The sequence below is a fragment of the Lasioglossum baleicum genome, chromosome 12 (assembly GCF_051020765.1).
Source record: "Lasioglossum baleicum chromosome 12, iyLasBale1, whole genome shotgun sequence".
Taxonomy (NCBI): domain Eukaryota; kingdom Metazoa; phylum Arthropoda; class Insecta; order Hymenoptera; family Halictidae; genus Lasioglossum; species Lasioglossum baleicum.
In genome coordinates, this window is record NC_134940.1 from 10,660,904 (window position 1) to 10,683,640 (window position 22,737).

At 44.0% G+C, this 22,737-nt stretch overlaps 2 protein-coding genes across 6 annotated transcripts in view; one reads left to right on the forward strand and one right to left on the reverse strand.

Annotated features, from left to right (window-relative positions):
- LOC143214553 (interleukin-1 receptor accessory protein-like 1-B) overlaps positions 1-13,692 on the forward strand; it is a 187,021-nt gene extending 173,329 nt beyond the window's left edge. Inside the window, exons 6-7 of the mRNA XM_076435766.1 lie at positions 3,026-3,163; positions 5,632-13,692. Of these exons, the coding sequence (XP_076291881.1) occupies positions 3,026-3,163; positions 5,632-6,077 (584 nt within the window). The 3' untranslated portion in view covers positions 6,078-13,692. The remainder of the gene's footprint in view (positions 1-3,025; positions 3,164-5,631) is intronic.
- LOC143214552 (putative multidrug resistance-associated protein lethal(2)03659) lies at positions 9,191-19,688 on the reverse strand. 5 transcript variants are annotated; one of them, XM_076435761.1, is made up of 18 exons: positions 19,419-19,688; positions 19,164-19,347; positions 18,936-19,111; positions 16,394-16,499; positions 15,673-15,975; positions 15,407-15,556; positions 14,444-14,865; positions 14,220-14,376; positions 13,938-14,140; positions 13,404-13,801; positions 13,118-13,332; positions 12,839-13,057; positions 12,492-12,675; positions 12,232-12,408; positions 11,696-12,155; positions 11,255-11,627; positions 10,454-11,150; positions 9,191-10,371 (listed from the first exon to the last, which is right to left on the reverse strand). In XM_076435761.1, exons 4-18 carry the CDS (start codon positions 16,468-16,470, stop codon positions 10,228-10,230), a joined length of 4,179 nt encoding a protein of 1,392 aa, XP_076291876.1. In that variant the 5' UTR covers positions 16,471-16,499; positions 18,936-19,111; positions 19,164-19,347; positions 19,419-19,688; the 3' UTR covers positions 9,191-10,227. The 5 variants fall into 5 exon arrangements, with proteins under 5 accessions (XP_076291876.1, XP_076291875.1, XP_076291877.1 ...); XM_076435760.1 differs by having other exon boundaries at positions 18,936-19,347; XM_076435762.1 differs by having other exon boundaries at positions 17,968-19,347.
- Between the last annotated feature and the right edge of the window lie 3,049 nt (positions 19,689-22,737).

A 22,737-nucleotide genomic window follows, 5' to 3' on the forward strand; every position in this document is an offset into this window, starting at 1 on the left:
GTAGTTGAAGTGTTTATAATTTCCCAAAATCAATGATTCGTAGATAAGGACTTTGCGAACAAATTAATTCGCAGCCATCGCGGTGAATTGTGATTTTGATCAAAATTTTTGCGGTCTAACATAATCTGGCGGATCGCGCACGTGCGCATAGCAATCATCGACATTAGCGATAACACGGAGCGTTCTAATTATAAAAAACGAGGTGTCACGCAGTTAACGAGCGCAGATTTATCTAATCTGATGACTGAGATTTATTAGGCCACTGTATAAATTCGCGCGGTCACATATGTATACAATGTATATACATTCTTTCATTTTCATATCTCGACTGAAGCTGTGTAGAGGATCGTCTTGTATAAACATTTAAAGAAAGACATTACTCTCTGGGAACATAAAACAAATTGCTCGTCATTTACATCTAGATACAGTCTTGCGTGAGCATTAAAGCAAATTGCACAAACATTGTATCCACTGGTTCGATGCTCCGCCCATAAATATACAAAAATAAACAGATTGAAAACATTTGGATACAGACTTCCATGATTAAAAAAATTCGCGCGGTCATATACATACATTCTTTCTTTTCCATATCTCGACGCAAGCTGCGTGGAAGATCGTCTTTTATAAACATTTAAATCTAAATAAATCATTTATACCAAAATTAAACTATTAAAAACATTTAAATACAGTCTTTCATGATCAACAAAACTGCAGAAGAATGACTTGAAACAAATTGCACAAACATTGTATCCACTGGTTCAACACTCTGCCCATAAAAATACGAAAATAAACAGATTAAAAACATTTGGATACAATCTTCCATTAAAATATTAAAATAGAAAAATATTAAAAACTGCGTAACAAGCTCGTCGTGCATGTACCGTGAACCACGTAAACCCGTAACGCCATAAAAATCCAGAAAATAACCGGGCACGGGCAGCGGTAACCGAGAGCATTTAATCAAAGACAGTAATGTAACTCGCCAGTCACGTTACAATGATTACACGGTACAGATACGGACAGGGCGTAACCCGGAAGATTTCATATTCCGTTTTACGGGGCGCGTATCAAGAGGTAAAAGTTTTAAAAAATCGCAGTAGAATCGCTGAGCGAATTGCAAACTTCATACCGAGAATCCGGGGAAGTTTCTAATTCAGAGGGGCCAGTTTAATGGGGGTGGGAGGACAAGAGCGGAGTATTCCGTGGAAAAAGGCGGCGCAATAATGGCCTATACAACTCTCGAAAGGATTATCGTTCGTTTTGCTCGTGACTGACTCTCCTTATTCGTGCCAGCGGCGAGGAATCGTTCCATAAACAATCGGCCACTTTCACTCGGGGGGCCCCACTGTGCACGGAATCCGCGAGAATGCACTGCCGTGTTTTAACCCCAGAATGCACCGCAGTCGAAGGAACATAGCTTCTCTCTTCTCCGGAAATTTTAACTTATTTATTTACTGATCCTCTACTGGACAAAACAGTGAGACGCTGTACATTTAACATTTTCACTGCAATGTCGTATATGGCGTCACTGCATGCAAAATATTGAAGGAACACGACCGTGTTCATTTAGAAACATTTTATAAAATTATTTACTGTCGCTCGTTCCTTCAGGATTAAATCATTGTTATGATTAGACAGCGGATTTTATGCATTTATCACAAAAATGGATACGTAAAATATAAGGTAGTGGACATATTCAAAAGATTTAAGGATATCAATAGTAATAAATAATAAATAATCAGAAGTTTCTATTTGGCTCCTGTGTCTCGCAATATATGTAAACAATTTTTATCTTGAATAAAGATCCGCAGTCTAGCTATGATAATTACACTGTAGATTTTCATGCTAAATCCGAATTGTCTGCATTAATTGCAAAACACAAGAGCTATGTAAACATTCATAAATCTATAAAATCCGCAGTCTAATAACAATACAAAACAATAGTACACAATTCTCTGAGATGTTATGAAACAAGCGGAACAACCTTTTCTTTTTTGTTTTTTGCTCACCACGTGGTAAAAATGGTCGCGATCAGCAGGAGCGAAGGCCTAGCAAACAAACACCTCAGGGTTTTTCCCGGTTTCTTTTTTGTTATCATCACGAAGGTCTCCTTTTCGTAAATAGGAAGTTCCCTCGCCTGATTGTTTGCAGTCAGAGGCCACTCGTATCGGCGCTCTTATCTCTGATCTTTTTCCCTTGTCGCCAGCTAGCCTCTTCCTCCTTCGCCCCTCCATTTCCGTAATCGTTGAACCCACCGAAGTAGTTTCACGACCAATTATATTGTCCCAGCTGTTCCCGAAACCCCGTTCAAACTCTGCGAACTGTGCGCCCTTCGCTTCCGCGAAAATGAAAACTCCTGTATCATTAAGACCCCTTACTAAGGGACCCGCTAAACTACCCTTCGGAAGCATTTGGACCATTGTAATGTGGTCCGCCGCTGAAACTTGGCTGTTCGCGCTGTTACACAAACATCGAAGTCCCTAACTCCTGAACAAATAAGTTGTATTACCACGAAACTGATCGGAATTGTAAGAGATATTTTGAATAATGGTATAGAGCAGAATAGTTAGTCTATCAAACGATACCGTCGGTATTGCAAAACGACAAAACGACTTGGAACATCAAATAAATTGATCCGTCTCAAGTCATCCTGCACCATCAGATATTTCCAGAATTGATTGAAGCGTTTCACTGATCAACTGGTACCGTAAGATTCGAGCATCGCGTTCGCCATTTTAGAGGCTAATTGTCCAGAATAAAGAGAGAAAGAGAGACGGTAAGAAATATGATATCGTCGCGAATACATCGCGCGTTCGATCGCACGTTTTCGCGAAAGGTATCAGGTTCCGAGGACACGTCCAGTCGGAAGGACTTCCGTCGGTGTTGCGACGAGCTAGCCGGAAACGAATCGCTCGGAGACACCACGCCGGTTGTACACCTTCTGATTGCGAAACAACGTGTTCTCGGTGTGTACGGCACGAGAGCCGGCCACGTACTCAAACATGGTCACGAACATGAATTGCAGACGGGAAGGAATGCGACGCTCTGGTCTGCTACCACGAGAAGGACTCCAGCCTGGTCATCGGTATAGTGATACCCACCCTGGAGACCAGGCATCGATACAAGTGCACGGCGCTCGAGCTCTCCCACCTGAACCAGAACTGTAAGTCTCGGCTTTAATTAAACGAGAGCTGGCCACTTGCCTTCTCCCCCTCTCGTGGGAAGCTCTCGCTAATGGCGTTATTAAGTTCCCTTTGCTCTCCTGATAGCGAACTATTCTTTTCTGTTTTAAATACTACGCGAATCGCAGGACCGTTTAACCCTTGTACGTTCCTCGGAGATACGATAAAAGACCCTACGATAACATCTCACCCGTTCTTGTTTTACACTTCGAATTGACAAATTGTGTTTCATTTATAGCGACACGTTTTCGCACGTGATCCACCACCATTTTATGCGCGTTGTTATTTAAAGACGGCGGTAGAAAACTGATAGAAAAAATACTTGATTCTCCCGAGTTTACCCGAATAGCGTTTCACCTCGAAGCGTGACGGATCAGACTCGTTTACTGCCCAGCAATCGTGTACGCGGTTCGCCTAAAGAAGTTTTCACTTCAAAATCTATCTGCTGTTCTGCAGTTACCCCTTTCTTTTATTTGCAAATTCTCTGTGATTTGTTTTGTCGTCCTCGATGGGCGTGGCGTCGTGGCCCTCGGGATCTCCGGAGCCTGCCCAGTGGTCCGCAGAGCAGTCTCTAGCTCGTGCTGTCTATCACTCGATTTTGCTTGGTTAATTACAGTACGGGGTAGAATTTAAAAGACATGCACGTCGTTAGGGGTCGCGCAGTTGTCACGCTTTTTAATTTGCATGTAATAACTCGGCGGACAGAGTGGCTCGACGATCGAACACGGGTGTAAATTTCCGATTATCGAGTACACCGGGAGGTCGAGTTTCCGCGGGCGTAAAAAGAGAGTGGAAGGAAAAGAAAGAAGAAGCACAACACGTGGGGGGACGCGCAACGAAATTTATGTATAGGTTGCTTTGCATCGTCGGATTGGGGCCGGGCGGCGTGCAGCAATTTGCATTAATAAAATCGCGGTCGACGGGCTTGCGCGCGCGCGAGAGTGAGAGAGACAGAGGGTGGGCGGGCTAGCCGCTCACCTACACGGCCCAATTTTGTCCCGCCAATTAGAAGGAAATTAGTGTCTGAATATTTTTCGTCGGGCGACCGTTATCACGCTGCACACCTAGCCGTTGATATTCATGAGATGCGACCAACCCGCGAAACTAGACCGGTGCTCCACACATGTCAAACAGTCGGTGGCCCACTTTGCTCCGTTTTCCGCGGAAGATTCTACTGGAAACGCGACTTCATGATTTACGGATTTCGACCGGCCCCATCAATCAGCCACGGTCCGCGTCGGCGACAATTGCGCCCTCGTTCGTTGTTTTAATTTCTTGACTCGACATCAGTTTTTACTACGTTTTTACTAGCTTGCTTTCTTGTCTGTCTGTCTGTTTGTTTGTTCGGTACAAATTTTGCAATCGATTTTAAACTAACTCTCCGATGAGCTAGAGACTTGAAATTTTAAACATAGCTCAGAACTGTTATCTATCGCATGCGCCCCACGTTTTTCGTTTTAAATCTTACAAGTACATATTTGCATAGCTATTAAAAATTCACAATCAAAAATTTTCAGGATTATCTGTACGGGGATAGGAATCTGTATGGGGCTAGGAAAAATTATTTTATACTTTTTAGTCCGTTTTAAAAACGTGGTATTTTTTTAAAAATTTATTTTTATTTAAATAATTTTATCACAGAAACTCCTACGTCTTGTGTTCACTGAAATTAAAAATAATTTGCAGTGGAAAGGGTTAACCGTTTGCATCAGAACTCGCGTGTCCCTGGGAACAAGTGTGCTTTGCCCAAGGGATGTTTCCATGGAGCGCGTTCGTGTCACAGAGGTCGACGAAAATAAAAGTCCACGGGCGAGCCGTGGAAAATCGCGTTTCCCTCGGCGCGTCCGCGTCCACGGGAATGCATATACATGGGGAGATAACCGGAAGATAACGGGGATCCTTCAGGATCACGGAATCACGGGCTGGGGAACTTGGCAAATTGAATTAGAAAGTTGGCCGCTCCCTCGGACTGCGAGTGTCTCGTTTGTCTCCGGTAGACAGCCGCGGTTTCGAATTAGGTGTGTACAAGGCTACACCCGCCGACTCCGCGTTTTCGCTCCGGTAACTTCTGATAATGCTCCCCCGAATCCCGGGGAGAACTGTTGCGATCCACCCTTCCCCTTCTTCTTTCGGGCTAACCGACTGATGAAAGCGAGACACACAGATTTCTCGGCAATCTCCCTGCAATCGCGAAACTTCCAGTCTCCGGCTGAATCTCCGCGATTTCTGCAGCCAGTTTCCACGCTAACAATGGATCAGGCCAATTCTCCCGGTTTTTGAACTCCGACGTTTACGTCATGTTCGCGAGGGAAGTTCCTCGGATGGGGGTTTAGTTCCCTGAAAACAGGGGTTCGCAGTTCCAAGTGTTCTCGCTTAAAATTCAGAGCAAGTTTTATGTTAAAAATTCCGCTGTAAAGATTCCTGCATAACATGAATAATCTGATTTTAGGGGGTTTGGAGATTGGGCCCCACGCAGCATCCAGCCGCAGAGTGATCATAGTCCTGAGCCCAGCCTCCCTGGGAAACGTGTGGAACGAGACGAGTATTGGAGCTGTTCTGAAGCAAATATCGTCGCTGGCAACGCGAACGATAGTGGTAGCAACGAAAGAGTTCCCTAGCATGATGACGATCGCGAAACGATCGACCAGAGGCTGCAACGACACCGGTGAATTATCGCTAGATCGTCTGAAGATCTTGACTTGGGATGAGGGTGGTGGTACCACTGGTGGTGCTAACAACCGGAAGTTCTGGTACCAGCTCCGACTGGCAATGCCACCTGTTCGACCGATCGCCAACGATATCGGATGCCAATCGGTCGCCATGATTGTCCAAGCAAACGGGAAATGCGGTCAACAGAAAGCTCGATCACGCGAGAGCCTCGAAGTGCTGGTTTAAGATGGAGTTTTCGCGAAAGAATCGGTGGAATGTCGACTAATCGGTTCCTCCGTTTTTTCCTTTCCTCAGACATGGGGTCGAGTGGAAATCGCTTTGGAAACTCGCCATTTTTTCCGACGGATATTTGAGAACAGATCGCACAGAGAGGTCCAAGAATCGCAAACGACAGTCACGGCGACCGGAAGTTTGTCGATTTTCGAAGTTCTGCAGGAAACCGTTCTCGAATCGGCGAAGTACACGCGCGAGCTTCGCCAATGTTCGCAACGACTTCGCAGCTGAATTGTTAAAGTCGCTAGAAGCGAGCGCGAACTCGAAAAACGTTACCGGAAGAGGTAACGGCCGCCGTGCAACTCAACCCGCTCTCGACGGAAGCGTTCCATTTCCGAATTACATTTCGAGGGCTCCGGTTATAACCGTTACGCCCGTTTTATGGCCGGTAACCTGCTGTTAAATTTTGGCGCGGAACGAGCCGAACCAACGGGCGTCCATCGAGAAGGATCCCGACAACCGCGTTTATCCTTTTCGCAAACCAGCATTCCAGCGTCCCGATCGCGACCGTTCCGAAATCGACACGAACATCCCATAACCGTTGATTCCTCGGATTGGAGAACGGGGCTGAAACACTTCGATTTCGAAATGTCCCGAAAGATACGTTCCGTTTCATTCGTTCGCCCTTTAACAGCGAAACGTTTCGCGACAATCACGAGAATTCGATTTAAACGCCGAGAAAATCTTGAGAATTTCAAAAGACTGCGACTGATCGTTCTGATTCACGCAAAAAAAATCATTTCTTTGCGGTTTTAACGATGTAGAATTTTAATCCATTTTCTTTCCTTTTTTAAGTAAAAAGTTTATACGATTTTTGACACTCCTCGACATTGAAATCCGAGGATAGCCCGAGCGTGTTATAGGAATTACTTTTTATGGAAAGCGTCGGTAACTGTGAGAACAGTTTTATCCGAAATGGGTTAGTCGGTAAGCTTTTCCTTATGATACCGACTGTTTCATTTTCTCGCGGTTTCCTCTGTTTTCGATCGCGCTATTATCTTTTCCCCGATTGAAGAAGAATCTGAGAAAGGAGTAAACGGATGAACGAGCACAGTCTTCCGTCTTGCGAGGGAATTAAGACAGTGTTGTCCACGATTTCGCGCCGCGTTATTTTGAATCGTGTTCGAATTTCAAGACGTTTACCGACCGAGGCCAACGCGCCGGACAGGGCTGTCTTAAATCGCGGCGAGACAAAGAACGGAAACAAAACGAGATGAAAGTGTGTCACGTCGCTCGCCGATTGCACGGTCTTTTCATTCTCTGTTTGTATATATTGGATACATATCGGTGCTCCTTTATTTATTTAGTTAGCCGTGTATTTTATTTATAACCGTTTAAGGTCCACCGGTTGTTCGAAATGCATTCGTACACGTGCTCGACGAGCCCGCGTTCCCGGTCGCGCGCGATTCTGCGCGCGTCCACGAGTCTATAACGGATACGTAGATATTTTATACTGTTTTTGTATATACACGTAAAAGGGGGAGAGGATATATAGATATACATACATATTCGTATATATATATATATATATATATATATATATATATATATGTACATATATTGTCGATCCGAACAGAGATTAAAGCGAAACGCGACAAACGTACCTTTCTTAGCAATCATGTGCTAAAGTCTTCGAAATTTGTAATCATCGTTTTCCTTTGTAGAAAACTGCGGATGTTCATGCAGATATTTTAAATTATTTAACAAAAGTCTACGGTTGTACGATTGTCAAAGTACAACGATCGCGTTACGTATTTATTTAAATTTCTCTTTTACTGCGTTTCGAGTCGCACGGGAACTACGAATGCATGAACATCCTCAGCGCAAATACACGGCGGATAATTTAGATGTAGCCGTTATTGTTGTTGCGTGTCGTTATAATCTCGCGTCGAAGGCAAACAATGCATACACATAGCTACACACACGCGTCTGTTTTTATACAGGAGGGATTATCGGTTGCGGCGACACGCGGCTCGCGAAAGACTTAGAGAAATTGTATATCCGCGCGAGGCGCGTGACGTAATCGATAATCCCGTCGTTCTAGTAATTAAGCTGATTATTACGTGTAATTGTATTAGAGGGTGGCCCGTTTTAATCGACGAGACTCGTTCGACGATTCCACACCGCCCTGGACACGTGTAAAATATACGATACACACATTGCGTTATACAGATAGATCGTGCGAGCGTTTGCGAGACACGTTTCGCGCGTGCTAACAGATTAAGATGGGTTACCCGTTAAGTCGCGTTCCCACGACACGCCCGTGCGCATTATGCTAGCCGTTGGTCGCGTGTAAGTGTACTTTAGGTGTCGCGCAGACAGATCCGCGAGGCGAGCTTAATTTTAATGTCATATGGTAATCTCTTTACTGTCAGTATTACGATACACTAGTGTACTTGTCTCGTGGGGACGCGCTCGCCATTTGTCAGGCGGACAGTAAAGCCCGCCACACAGGAGCGAGCGAGATCGTTGCGAGCCGAGTAAGCAGAGTATAGATGTAGAAGTTGAAACCCGTTTGTTCGTTTAGCGATAGAGCACAGGCACATCTACGACAAGAGACGATTCGACGCGTTCACTGAAAAATAATCCACCATTCTTTTCTCTTTTCTTTTCTTATGGTTTTTATTTTCCTCCTCACAACGTACAGAACATGACCCACCGTAACGTCGCGCGACTCCGGAGCAGTCGATGCTGCGATTTGCGCTGCTATTGGCCAACAGTCGTACCGCTGTCTCTTGATTGGTCGCGCCGCAAGACGGCGGGAATGCGAACGAAAGGAAAAATGAAAATGTCGCGAAGGTCTGTTGCTTCTCTTCGCGGCAAGACAACAGAAAACACAAAAACATTGTTGTTCGTGAAAAACCAATAATAAACGAGAATATTTATATTTCCAGAAACCGTCGGTCTCTGTTGCCCTCTTTTTCTCTAACTCTATGATTACGACAGACGAAGACACACTGCCGAGACACTCTCGTTTACGGACGGATCGTTGCGCAACGGTTCGGAAGCCGTGTGAATGGAAAAAACGAAGCTGCTCGGTCGTTTTCAGACGCATAAAAAAAATGCTCCGCATCTATATTTTTCATTCTGTAACAATTCAATTACATAGGCACTTGTACGTAAGGCAATCGTATTCTTGTCCGACCGGTACAATACGCGTTTGCACGACGAACGAGAAGTATAGCACCGCGACATGATCGAATAACACCAAGTGCGCGAAAGAGAGAGATAGAGGATACGCTCCTACTCTCCCTCGAAGCTTTCGCTAAGGGGGGGACAAAAAAAAGGAAAAATATTCTGCACCGTTTCGACGCAGTACAAAAAACTGGCCATGTGTTTTCCCCGCACAGGTTCAAATTACGCGCCGGACCTGCTGGATCACGTGTTCGCCTGTGCGCGCGCGCGCAATTATTCAGGAAAACATAAGAGGGCCGAAGAGTTTCTATATTCTTCGACGATTATGTACATAAGGCTGATACATCGGTGTTTTAATAAAAACTGTTTCGTCATAGTACGCTATCATCGATCGAAAATAAAAATCTTTCCTACCTTAGGAAATTAGAAATCACCCGTTCTCCCGACTAAAGTACAACGTTTGTACTATTTGTTAAGCACCGACTCGGAAACGGGCCGGCGGAAAAATATTTATCTTGTATAAAACGTTCCTCTAACGAATCGGACGAGTCCCGCTTAGTTGTGCTCTGTGTGTACGTTCCTCTGTATACAATATGTATATATATATATATATGTATATATGTGTATATAAGTACGCTCTTGTACAATATACAAAAATAATATACACAGTGCAGTCGATTGTAGGAAGCCGCAGAACAGTTTGCGAAGGCTACGATTACTTCCGAGTACAAAGACAATGAACCAGTTACAAAAAGTCTAGAAGATAATACTGTATCCAGGAACGCGGCGCACTCGGACGCCAAGAACCCGAAAATGGCGAATTATGGTGTGACTTCTGAAGTGAATTCGGCTCCTGAACGATTTTCAGGTATATTCGTAGAAAAAATACTATGCATTAAAAATTAGAAGCTACAGTCTATAAGTAACGGGACCAAATCGGGAATTTCGTCGATTCCTCGTACGGGAATCAAAGGGCGGTGGACGTGCGGTTCTGGTAGCTTACACGAGCAACCTCCTTCAAAGCTTCCGCCATCGCTGGACCTGTCTCGTTCACCATGCTTTGCAGGAACCCGGTGCCCTTTTGTAGCAACAGGTATGGAGCGTCAAATTCCTGCAATGATACACAAATTTAATTAGTGAAGACTAGAGGTATGGTACGGCTCGGGAATTTTAGAAGTCTACCGGAAACTTACCACTGCGTTACCGGCATCCATCACCAAGATCCTGTCGCTGTCCATGACGGTGTTAAGCCTGTGGGCGATAGTCAGCACGGTACACTGGGCGAACTTCCTGCGGATCGTCAGCTGGATCAGCTCGTCGGTGCGAGGATCCACGTTCGCTGTAGCCTCGTCGAGAACGAGGATCGGGTTGTTTTTAACGATAGCTCGAGCGAGACACACGAGTTGGCGTTGTCCCACACTGAGATTAGAGCCGCCTTCGTTGATGTGGGCCTCCAGACCCATCTCCTTCAGCTCGACCTCGTCCAACGCTTGCCAGAGCACATCGTCGTTGTAGGTGTCGAATGGGTCCAAGTTCCTTCGCAGTGTGCCCGAGAAGAGGAACGGCTCTTGAGGTATGATACTGATCGTGCCACGCAAGTCGTGGAGGCCGATCTCATTGGTCTTCACCCCATCTATTTCGATCACGCCTTCCAGATTCGACAGCCGGAACAAAGCCGCGATCAAGGATGATTTTCCAGCGCCCGTTCTACCAACGATGCCTATCTTCTCTTGAGGATAGACGACGAAGTTCAAGTTCTTCAGCACTGGAGGCTCCGCGGGATCGTACCTCAGCGACAGATCCTTGAACTCGATCTTGGCCTCCTCTGGCCAGGAGTCTTTCGGTTTCTTGTCGGGTGTACTTTCCAACGGTGGTTCCTTCTCCACTTTGCTGAAAGATGATCACAGGATCAAGTTTATAATTTTAGCTGCAGGTCTTATGTTCGGCGTTGCAGCTGAAAAGCTAGATCGTTGCTAGATCGTTGAAAGACCTACCTGTACTCCAACACCCTCTCAACCGATGTCATCTGGTTCTCCAGCTCGGTACTCTGTCGCATACCCCACTGGAACATGCCGGTCAACCCGATACTTTGCGTGATGGCCAAGCCGACGTTGCCTCCGAGTGTCGCGCCAAGGGTTTCTTCTAAGACTAAGAAGCTGTACGTAACCAAGACGATGTAGAGAACGCAGAAGAGGTCCAACCAGAAGCCGAAAGCTCTCGAGGTCGCTATGAATATGTACCAAGCGGACGAGTGCAAGTCTTGATGATTGTCGAACTCTTTCGTCAAGATTTCACCAGCCTCGAACGCGCGAATTGTTGGAAGTCCTTGGAGAGTCGCGTTCAGGTGTCCGAAGACCGGTGATCGAGCTAGAAACGAATCGGATGTTAACCTACGATGCTCGCAATGTTTTATTTCGATTATATTAAATACTCACTGACTCCTTCAAGTCGTTTGACGCTTCGACTGGTCGCCAGATAGAAGACTCGAAGATAGTAGAAAATAATTCCTATGAGTACCGTGGGTATCAATAGCCACGGGTTGGCCATAGCTACCACCACTATGATACCAAGAAGACTCAGACCAATTTGTATGCAATCGATCATCGCGGACGGTAACAACTCGTCTATGGCACCCATGTCCTTCGAAAATCGGTTCAGAACACGACCGGACGTGTTCGTGTTGAAGAAACGCATCGTCGCGCGACTGATGCTGCGGAACATCCGGTCGTGCAGCTTGACAGACGCGTTCATACATGTCGAGAAGAATGTGAATGAACGGACCAGAGTGACTACTATCGTTAGGACAGTCAGAGCACTGTACACGTATATATAAATGCTGCGAGTGTTGGGATCTTCGAACTTATCCGTTAATGTGCCGTCGCTGTTTTCTTCTACCTGAAAAGACGCCTCACTGAGAATTCTGTTCACGATCAACGTTCGCTTTCCGAGGGTTAAAAAAGTTGACGCTCACGTATTTTTCTTCCATGTTGACCCACTGTGAGATGAAGTAGTCGCCGCCGCTCGCAGCTAACTGCGACAGCAAGCACAAAAGGAATACTATTAACACGACGCACCAGTGTCCACCTGCCTGCAGATACCCGGAGTAAACAGCGCCGGAAACTTTTCCCTTCGAACGCGTCTCTTCCACCTGCAAAAGTCACACAAGATTTTGTAATTGTCCTTGCGATTCAATATGGCGTTATTAACACTATGCACTTATCGAATTAGTACCTCAACAGGATCCAGTTTCTCGGTGCCGGTACTCATGTATGAACTTAATGATGTAATACTGGCGTTCCTCGAGTTGCTTCTGCTAGGTGGAGCGGACGATAGCTTTCGTTCCTCTTCGTCGGCAGCTTGGTTCTCCGCCAACCTTCCGAAGTCTATTCCCATTCTGGTCAACTCATCGTAAGAGCTATGAAGAACGATAGCAAGTTACATACTATGTATATCATTTCGAGATAAATCATTTCTGTATGTACGAGGTATTGTCGAAAGCAATGTTCTTAATTTTTGTTCAGATTTTTTGTAAAGTGCATCAATGAGCTAAGGGGAAATAGCTGAATAACGAAACCCACCCCTCCGCTTGAATGTGGCCGTCCTTCAACACGATGATCCTGTCGACGTTCCGCAGGTATTGCAGCTGATGCGTGACGAGTACTCTGGTAGTTCCCCTCAGGTATCTTTCGATGCACTCCTCAAACATGTGCTTGCCCACGTGGGCATCGACAGCGCTCAACGGATCATCGAACAAGTACAGATCAGCCTGCGCGTACACCGCTCTGGCCAGGTTGATTCTGCAAGAATTGATGGATGAGTGACAGTTCGTTTGATTTGCCGCGATTATCGATAGTTACCTAGCACGCTGTCCGCCAGACAGACTGATACCCCTTTCGCCAACAATGGTTTTATCGCCATATGGCAGCAGGCTGAAATCTCTCTTCAATTGGCAGACCTTGACCACACGATCGTATCGGAACGAATCCATCTTCTTGCCAAATAGAATATTCTGTCTGACAGAACCGGCAAACAGCCACGGTTCTTGACTGGCGTACGCTATCTTGCCGTTTATCTACGCGAACAAAAGGAAAGCACATTAGAAGACGGCAAGGTAAATAGTCGGTACGCGATAAGGATACGCACTTGTGCGGTGCCACTGTTCACAGGTAGCTCCTTCAATATGACGTTGAGCAAACTACTTTTACCGGAACCGACTTGGCCGACCACGGCGAGCAACTCGCCCCGGCTCAAGTTGATGTTGATGTTCTTCAACGTGTCTTCCTCCTCGTGGGCTATCCACCTGGCGCTGACATTCTTCAGAATCATGCAAGAGTCTCCGTCGTTCATGTTAGTCTTTTCTGTCCTGTCCGTCGTGTTATTCCCTTCTTTCGTTATACCGTTCAAGTCGCTTTTAGTCTTCTCGGTGCTCGAATCTACATTGTTGCTCTTCTGCGCGTCATCGTGGGGCTCGACCTCGTCGTACATCATGAACTTCTCTAGACGCTTTATGGAGACCATCGCCTCCGCTATTTGCGTTATACCTGCGCGATCGAATGTTCTTTTTAATAATCGTCCTCGCAATTATGCTGTCCAACAAATTTCTCAAAGAACCCACGAGAGACTATTGACATCTATTAACGTCTATTCACTATCTTAACGAGTGTGAACGGTGTTTACCTTGCGGGAAGAAGACGGTCATCGTCTGACGTAAAATATTATAGTAGGCGGTCAACATGAACACTTTCTCGGCAGTTATTTTGTGAGGGTATAGCACGTAAGCGAGTATAGTAATGAAGAGCGACATCCTGGTGGTGAACATGATGAAAGACATGGTGACACCCCTGATCATCGACGTGAGTCGGACAACGTTGATCTCTTTTCTGCAATCATTGCGCGTAAAATCGATATAGAAGTTCGCGGATTATTTCTGGGCAATAGTTTATTCGATTGTGTAATTACTTTCTTGCTTTCTCGACCAGAGCGCTGAAAGGCTTCTCCCAGGTGTACATTTTGATCGCTTGGATACCGCTGATGATCTCGTTGGTCAATCTAACCCTCTCGTCCGTCCTTATGGCAGTCTTCAGTCTCAGGATCGAAGACTTTTTACCCAAATAACCTGTTGTACACAATATTGAGTGTTAGACAAACCAACTGTACTCGATAACGGAGATTGTGGTGTTTACCTTGCAACGGTACGAACAACATTAGCACTGCGACCCCGATGATAGCGGATATTTGAACTTCTCTGTACATAAAGTACAAAACGATAATGGTCTCGAGCGGCCCGATCCACAAGTAATGCAAAAATATAATTGCTACATCGAATCGGTTCACATCGTTGGACAACAGATTTACCGCTTGTCCTATTGTCGTTTCGCCTAGGGCTGTCCTCGAGAGCTTCAACGCTTTCCTGTATATCAATGAGCAACAAGCCACGCGCATCTTCATGCCCATGTGAAGGATGGCCATCATGTACGGGTGAATGACAAATATCAACAACGCTGAACACAATATCACACCAGTGGCGTACAAGTAGGCCTCATCTTTCGTGATCTCATCGTTGTAGTATTTCAACAGTCTTCCAAGGAATATCGGTTGCAGCACCCTATATAATAAAAGGAAATTAGTGGGACGATCAAAGTGTACGCACACTGAGGTAGCATGCTCAAATCTCAAACTAAATTCACTATCACTGTTCGTCCATTGAACGGCGGAGGTCAAAAACGTTCGTACTACTACATAATTTTCTTTGGCATACGATCAGCTTTACCATTGCATTTGCCTTCAGCTAAATTATATCGCAATATGGATTTCTGAATAGAGACTAAAAGGATCTAAGCGTGCAGCTTATGAAGTCGCAAAAGGTCTCCGCCGTCTAAGGGATTAAGTAAACGCTACGCAATGGTAAACGAGCTAAACATCTCGAAGCTTAATGGGGTATCATAAGAAGTTCAACGGTAATTATTAGACTGCGGATGTTTACGTAGACGTTTCTTTTTCCAATAATTTGAATCAGCTGGAAGTGTTTCAGTAAGTCACAGTTTTGTCATAAATACATAAAATCCACAGTCCAATGATTGTATCTCTAAGAAACAGGATGAGTGATTAGTATAGGTGCAGAACGCAACGAAGTTTGGAGACTTAACGATCTCGTCGCATCTTCGTTTTCACGAACTTGGGGTACAGACGAGTTGCGTGTTCGGGGCAGTAGCACACTATGCACGGGGACATAGTGTATAACTTTTCTCTGATTGCAGTAACGAATCAGAAGGCCGAGAAACATGGGCTGTGATAATCTGAATGGAGGCAATAGAAATACTTTTAGTATCTCGTGAAATAATATTTGGAATAGTCTACGTCTACATATATGGATATTGCGGTGTAGGCGACCGGTCGTTCTATTTCTATTTACCTGAGTAAAATCTCCATCACGGCTAGTATTATTCCGTACATTAATAATTTCCAGCCGAAACATTTGATAAGTACTTTCGTCAAACTGGGCGGCTTCACTTTATTTTTGACATCGTACGTTTTGCTGGCAGCGTTTTTCGATTCGTACAGCTGTTTCCGCTTTTCGTACGCCTCCATTTCCTTTTCCCATGCTTCCGAAATCTGTGTGCCTAAAATGCTGCTTTTGTGTTCCTTCAGAGGTTTGTATAAATCTTCTACCTCCAAATCTCTGCGGTAACCCTGCCAGAAGGTACCTAAAACCCATCTGTTAAAAATAAATGAGAAAGAAAGGAGATAAGTTTCGTTGTTACATAACTGCATCAATTAGCGATATAATAATTAATGAATAAATATTATTAGGTCATTTGATTTGAGATTTTTCTTATCTTTAAATCAAAGACAACGCCACATTGTATATTAAATCGGGCTTATCGCTGTGTTTTTGAGTTTATACTATCAATGGTAATTGATTAGAGATAACAACGGAGTTTTTGTTAGAGGTATTTTAGATAGTTCTCCTTTTATTTGCCCAAGATTTATTTGTATCTGATACGAAGATTCTTTTTTAGATCGACGCTTATTTGTCGCCTTGATTTCGTGTTTTTATTGGTAGACAATGACAAGGAAATAATAAAAAACGGTGAGGGTGTTTTGTTAATTACGAAACTTTTCATCGGACTTACGAGAACGTGAGACCACTGAGAGGATTTACTCCTTGACGCGGATTATTTCTTCTTTCTGCCTTCACTTTGCCGTCCATGATTATCTCAATTTATTTGTTTGTCACACCTGCAAGAATTTGATATTATATCGACTGCGGTACATCGTAAACAACGTGAATCGTGTGAAATGACAATCAAAAAGGGTATACAGCTGATAGGATACAATGAATCACATAGTGACGCAAAGTCAATGATAACTAAAGAAATGATTTTTCTAAAAGGATTAGGTGACAAACATTTCACAGTTCTTGCAAACATCGTTTTTATTAATATGTAATACAGATCTGCTGTTTACATACATGAAAAAAGGCGATTACAACAGTACGACGAAGGATTGGATGAAAGTGACATTCGAAAAGATGTGTTTTCGTAAATTGCATAACAGGGTCTTTCAAACTTTGTGACGAGCGACAGTAAAATTTGATTATCTTTGTATCACAAACCATAATTCACAGAGTAAATAAAAGTATACACATTCTGAACGAGATTTTCACTCGTTGCGATAAATAATGTACACAGTGATGAAGTACTTTAGCAAATAGAGAACGTGTTCTGGAAACTAGATTGGCCTGATAAACCACTGCAACCATAATTTTTTACCAATTTTTCCTACACCGTAAGCGACATTACCTGATAGTTACATAGCTGTTAGAGGAAACAATGAATCGGATGCGTAATAAGTATGTAATATGCTTAACATGATCGTTCGAAAATGAAACTAGAAATGCTGAACTTTACTTTATTGCCTAAAAAGTTCGCGGTACATGTGACATGTACAAATAGTTACATACACGTGATACATACATAAAATTAGTCGTGAATAGTCAGCGGATTTCATGCGTTTGTGTCAAAACTGGGCCGGTGTAATTTAAAACATTAAAAACATTAGAAGAATTGAAAAATTCTGTTATATTATTTTCAAAAATTAAATTTCTATTTCACTCCAGTTCGTTGCAATTTAGGTAGAAAGTTTTTATTTTGAATAAAGATCCGCTGTCTAGTCGTGAACAAAGATACAAACAAGGGCATAGTAAACATTCTAGGTGTCACAAAGTGAATTTATAATGTCTTTACGTGCAACGATGGCGATAGCGCGCTTGCCATTGAATATTTCAATTTAATTCATTTATGATAAACAAAATATCATAGGCTGTACAATGCTGTTTGTTATCGCGAATGATAATTATCCGATGCGTAACAAAGTTTAACATGATCGTTCGAACGTAAAACTATAAATGCTGAACTTTACTTTAATGCCTAAAATGTTCATGGTAAATACATGTGACATGTACGACTGTTACATACACGTGAAACATACAATTACTCATGAATGGCAATGTCACAACAAAGGTACAAATAAAGGCATAGTGAACTTTCCTCGTGTCACAAAGTGAATTGATAATGTCTTTACGTGCAACGATGGCGATAGCTTGCCATTGAATATTTCAATTTCACTCGGTCGTGATCGTTATCGCGAATAATAATTATTTCGAAGCGCAAGCGTCGCAGGGCTTTCTGCAGAAATCATTACTTGCCGAAATCAAAACCAGCCCAACCAAAAACTCTTTCCCAGAAGTAACGGTGGTGTTAGGACAACGGAACCGTTTCTCGGAAGAATGCGAAGGGCATTCGCACAAAGTGGATCCTACAACCACGTGCATCAACTGCGAAACCGTTGGGTGTTACTATGTATATATTCACAGGAATTCAAACCGTAAAAGGTGTTTAATGTATTCACAGAGACGCGGTTGAATAGATTCTCGGTGTTCGTTTAACCGACAAACAAAAATTGCACAAATTTGTATACACCCGGCGTGCGAAACCCGGAGAGAGACCGACGACGTACGCCGGTTTTTCGAATTGAATTTTAGCGAGAGGAAACTGCGCGCAGTAACGAGACAAACACTTCGCTTCTCTCAGTTATCTCTCTTTTTCTGGTTCAGAATTGCCGGTTTTTAGAGATAGCTGATAACGACTCGGTCTCGAACAATTATGTTACGCAGCGCGCTGGTTGGCATAAGTAACATGTGTTGTCGAGCGCGTAATCAATCACGTACATTTTATAGGAATCGATTCGCACACGCTTGATAGTGGCGTTCCACGTGATCATTGTCGCCGACAACGATTAACATTGCGACAGGAAAAATCCCCGGGGCGGATGATGATAGCAGAGATTTCACGGAAGAGCAGCGTGTCGCGCTGACACAGAGACATATTTATAAGTAGTTGGTCGAAATGCATGTATGTATGTACTTATGTAATGGGGGGAAAACGTGAGCACGACGGCGCGGCGTCGCGCATTGCGATCGATTGTGTATAACAATTGACGATGACAATTGGCAAATCGCGTTCTGATACATTTCGAGCTATATTCGGAAGAGTCTTGATGCAGGCACGTTTCGATGCGGTGAATGATCGATTGAGCGAACGTTAGCGTCTATGTAGACACGAGGAGACAACGAGGAAAACGTTTCGATCCCGGTGTTGGTATTGTCTGACTTACGATCGACGACGACGATAACGATGATACGGTCCTGTCTAATTCTCAGCACGTTACTGGCCCATTACTCTCCGATCGCTTGCTTGACTCGAATGACAGGCCGCCACATCCAATTAAGTAGAAGGCCGTTACTCGACTGGCGCACGACTGCCCGATGCTCGTATGTGTCATTGGTTAACCTTAAATTGACACGTGATCAAGAACAACGCGGCTCTGATAGATTGGATATACCTTGTGGTGTATGGATCAGTGTCCGCCTTCCAGGCTTTTCCGTATCATCGTCATCTCTTTTTCGTCGCGACGGCGACGACGCGACGGCGGGTTTCACGATTCACGCGGCATTTCTCGAGGAAACCATGGAAATCGGTTTTCCTTATCTAAGCCGACACGCCATTTATCTCAGATTTCTTCCGACCTGACGAAAAAGCAATGTCATCAAGATAAACCATAATTGGCAAATAGATTACGCTAAAATTGGGCACTGACGTCATGCAAATGATTATACAAAAAATGCGATGTTGTGCTTTGTTACGGCGTGGCCAACAACGAGGTATACGAATAGACCAATCAGCTGATGGGTTCGTCTAAAGTCTAAATATTTAGGACGCGTTTCTCTGAGTAAGTGCAGTCCCATTATCATCTTCGTGTCACGAATTTAGGCTTGTTAATTCTGTATATGTATACTGACTTTCTTCTATAGGCGGTTAATATGGGATTAATTTACTCTTGGCTGCGGTATACTATTTTGAATTTAGCAAAAACCAGCAAAAACTAAAGGAGGAAAGCTTCGCAAAAACGTGAAATGGACATCGAAGCGACATCTGCTATGACGCTGGCAAATCAAGACTTTCATGTTGTCTCTTTCGTTGTATGAATTCGATAGGTGAACGAACTAGGTGTAAAAATAGCTCCCTAGTGGACCTGCCCAATTTCGAGATCTACCGATGTTATTTGCTACAGTTGTGTTATGTTGCAACAATCTATTTCCAGTTACGATTATGATAAAGGCTAGCGCAGATGATTCTTGCCGCCTCTGTCGTGATACGCTATGTCTATTCCGGCAAGAATCATCTGCGCTCCAAAATCTGAAAATAGCGCCATTCCACGTACTGGCGAAACGCTCATACTTGTCGACAAATTTACCGACAGAGTTGCAGTTTCTGTTCGGACATTGTGGTGCCACCTGTGAAGAATGTAAGAAGCAATTACTATTTTAATATCGATAAAGAAGGTGGTGCTAGTGTTGAAGCACAAACGAGATGTAGAATTCTATATCTCGTCTGTGGTTGTGCAGTTTGCACTAGTTTGATTCAATCAGGGCCCGCTCTAGGGGTGGGGGGGACAACCCGGGCATTTGCCCGGGGCGCCAAAATTTAGGGGCGCCATTTTGGCTTTGGCTGTAAGTGTGAGAAAAATATTGATGTTTTAAATATTCAATTAATAGAAAATTTCAGACTACCCTTGCCAGACAATTTTGCTAAAAAAAAAAAATGGTCATTTTTGTTCAGCGCAGTGCTTGAAAAGGGGCGGCAATTTGTTTTTTTGCCCGGGGCGTCGTAACCGCTAGAGCGGGCCCTGAGTCAATATCTCATGTGGTGTAGCAACTGAAGAACCTGAAAAAATCAAAAGCACAGAAAAAGTCAGGCGTCAAAGCACAGCAAACTAGTGCAAACTGCAACCACAGACGAGATATAGAATTCTACATCTCGTTTGTGCTTCAACACTAGCACCACCTTCTTTATCGATATTAAAATAGTAATTGCTTCTTACATTCTTCACAGGTGGCACCACAATGTCCGAACAGAAACTGCAACTCTGTCGGTAAATTTGTCGACAAGTATGAGCGTTTCGACAGTACGTGGAATGGCGCTATTTTCAGATTTTGGAAGCGGATGATTCTTATCGGAATTTACATTGTATCTTATGGCGAAATCGGCAAGAATCATTCGTTTCATATAAGATTTATTGTATATAAACCTACCGAACTCTAAAGATAGCATTTCTAAATTGTTTTGCAAAAATCACAATGTTCCAAAAATTGAATACTCAAAACTGAACTAGCTAAAAATCCATTAGTCAGTCATCTTTAGCGTTATTATTATTTGTGTCCATAATTATAAATGTGATCTTATATTTCTTGTTCCGAGATTCTTAAAGGAATAGAATAGTAACGCTAAAAGAATTCCATATAATGTTGAGATAACAGGCACTCTCTGACGGTTCATTTTTCACAATATCGTAAATATAAAATAATGTGATGCGAAATAATTGATAAACTCGTTTGTTTTAAATTTCGACTTGGAACACTTTCATTATTATGGGTACATTTATATGCAATTCCCTAAACGTTTGATTTGGGCACATACAGCTGAACACTAGATATGAGGTATATGCTGATCTGTAGACTGCGGGTTTTATGCATTTATGACAAAAATGAGTAGGAGCAATTTAAAACAGAGAAAACAGGAGAATTCAGGATCATCGATCTACTATATTGCAACTGTTTTATATCATTAAAGGGAGAATTAATTTTTTGTTTAGTGTCTATCTTTCGTAATTAAGTCAGAAAACTTTTATTTCGCAAACAGATTCGCAGTTCACTAAGTACTGGACCTCGGTGCCCCATGAATTACAATGGAAAGACAGGGGGTTGGACAACGTTTTCCACGGTTTTATCAACGTCGTGGAACGCGACGATACGATCGGCACCGTGCATAGACACGCGTATCGATCCGGTGTGAAGCGATCCGTGAATTTGTCCCGGCTAAACGAGCCTAACCCGGGAACGGGCGCCGATACGATCGGGCTCGGCTCCTTGCGCAACGATCGGCAAGGGTTATGACACCCCCGGTTATGGCATCAATGCGCCGCGCACCGGGCCCGCGGTTATTGTCGAGCGAGTTGCACGTGTCGTTGATCGAAAGGTCCGAGAGCGTGTCCCGCTGGCGCAATCCCCCGGCTGCACCTACACGCTTATTCATTTAGGATTACACAAGCCGCAGGGGGGCAGGGGAGACATTCCTCTGTCGAATCGTCGAATGGGAACCACCATGACTCCCATGCATCGATTCCCGAACCGATTATCGAACGGAGCAAATTGGAATTCCACGTCTTCAATCTGTCGATGGCATCTTTGCTTCTTAGAGCAATAGGTCCTCTAGATGGAGGATCTTGTTTTGTGATTGATGGCGGGATTTGGGAGGTGCCGAGGGTGAAGCGGTGCTCATTGTAATCTTCGCTGTGCTAGGTTTTCGTTCATTATTAGACGATTCAGAATAGAAACTTCTTTTGGATAAAAATCGGCTTTTGGTGTTCGAAGTGCCTAGGCTAGGGGATGAATCTTCTCTTTCGGATTGATGGAGAGATTTAGGAGGAATCGGGAGTGAAACGATACTAATTGCAGTCTTCACTATACTACATTTGCACTAACTGTTGTGTAATTCTGAATGGAAGTCCTGTTCAGACGAAAAGATCGTTTTTCGCTTCCAGCGAAAGAGTTCGCTGGACGGTCAGCCGATTTTTAAACATCGTCGGCTGGATCTACCGCGGATTCCTTCTTCAAGGGAGTCCTTTGAGGTCCCGTCGAGCATCAAAGGACTTTCTATGCGCTTACGTGGAACTCGGTAATAGGAAGATGACGTTTATGAACCGGGGAACGCAACAAGAAGGCCCTGGAGCTATCTTTATCTCGGTGGAGACGCTCGCATCCGGTCTCGATCCTCATCCCAGACGGCCCCATCGTTCCATTCCGATCCCTTCCATCATCCTCTTCATTCCTTTCGTTCCTGCGTGACGTCATTGCCGA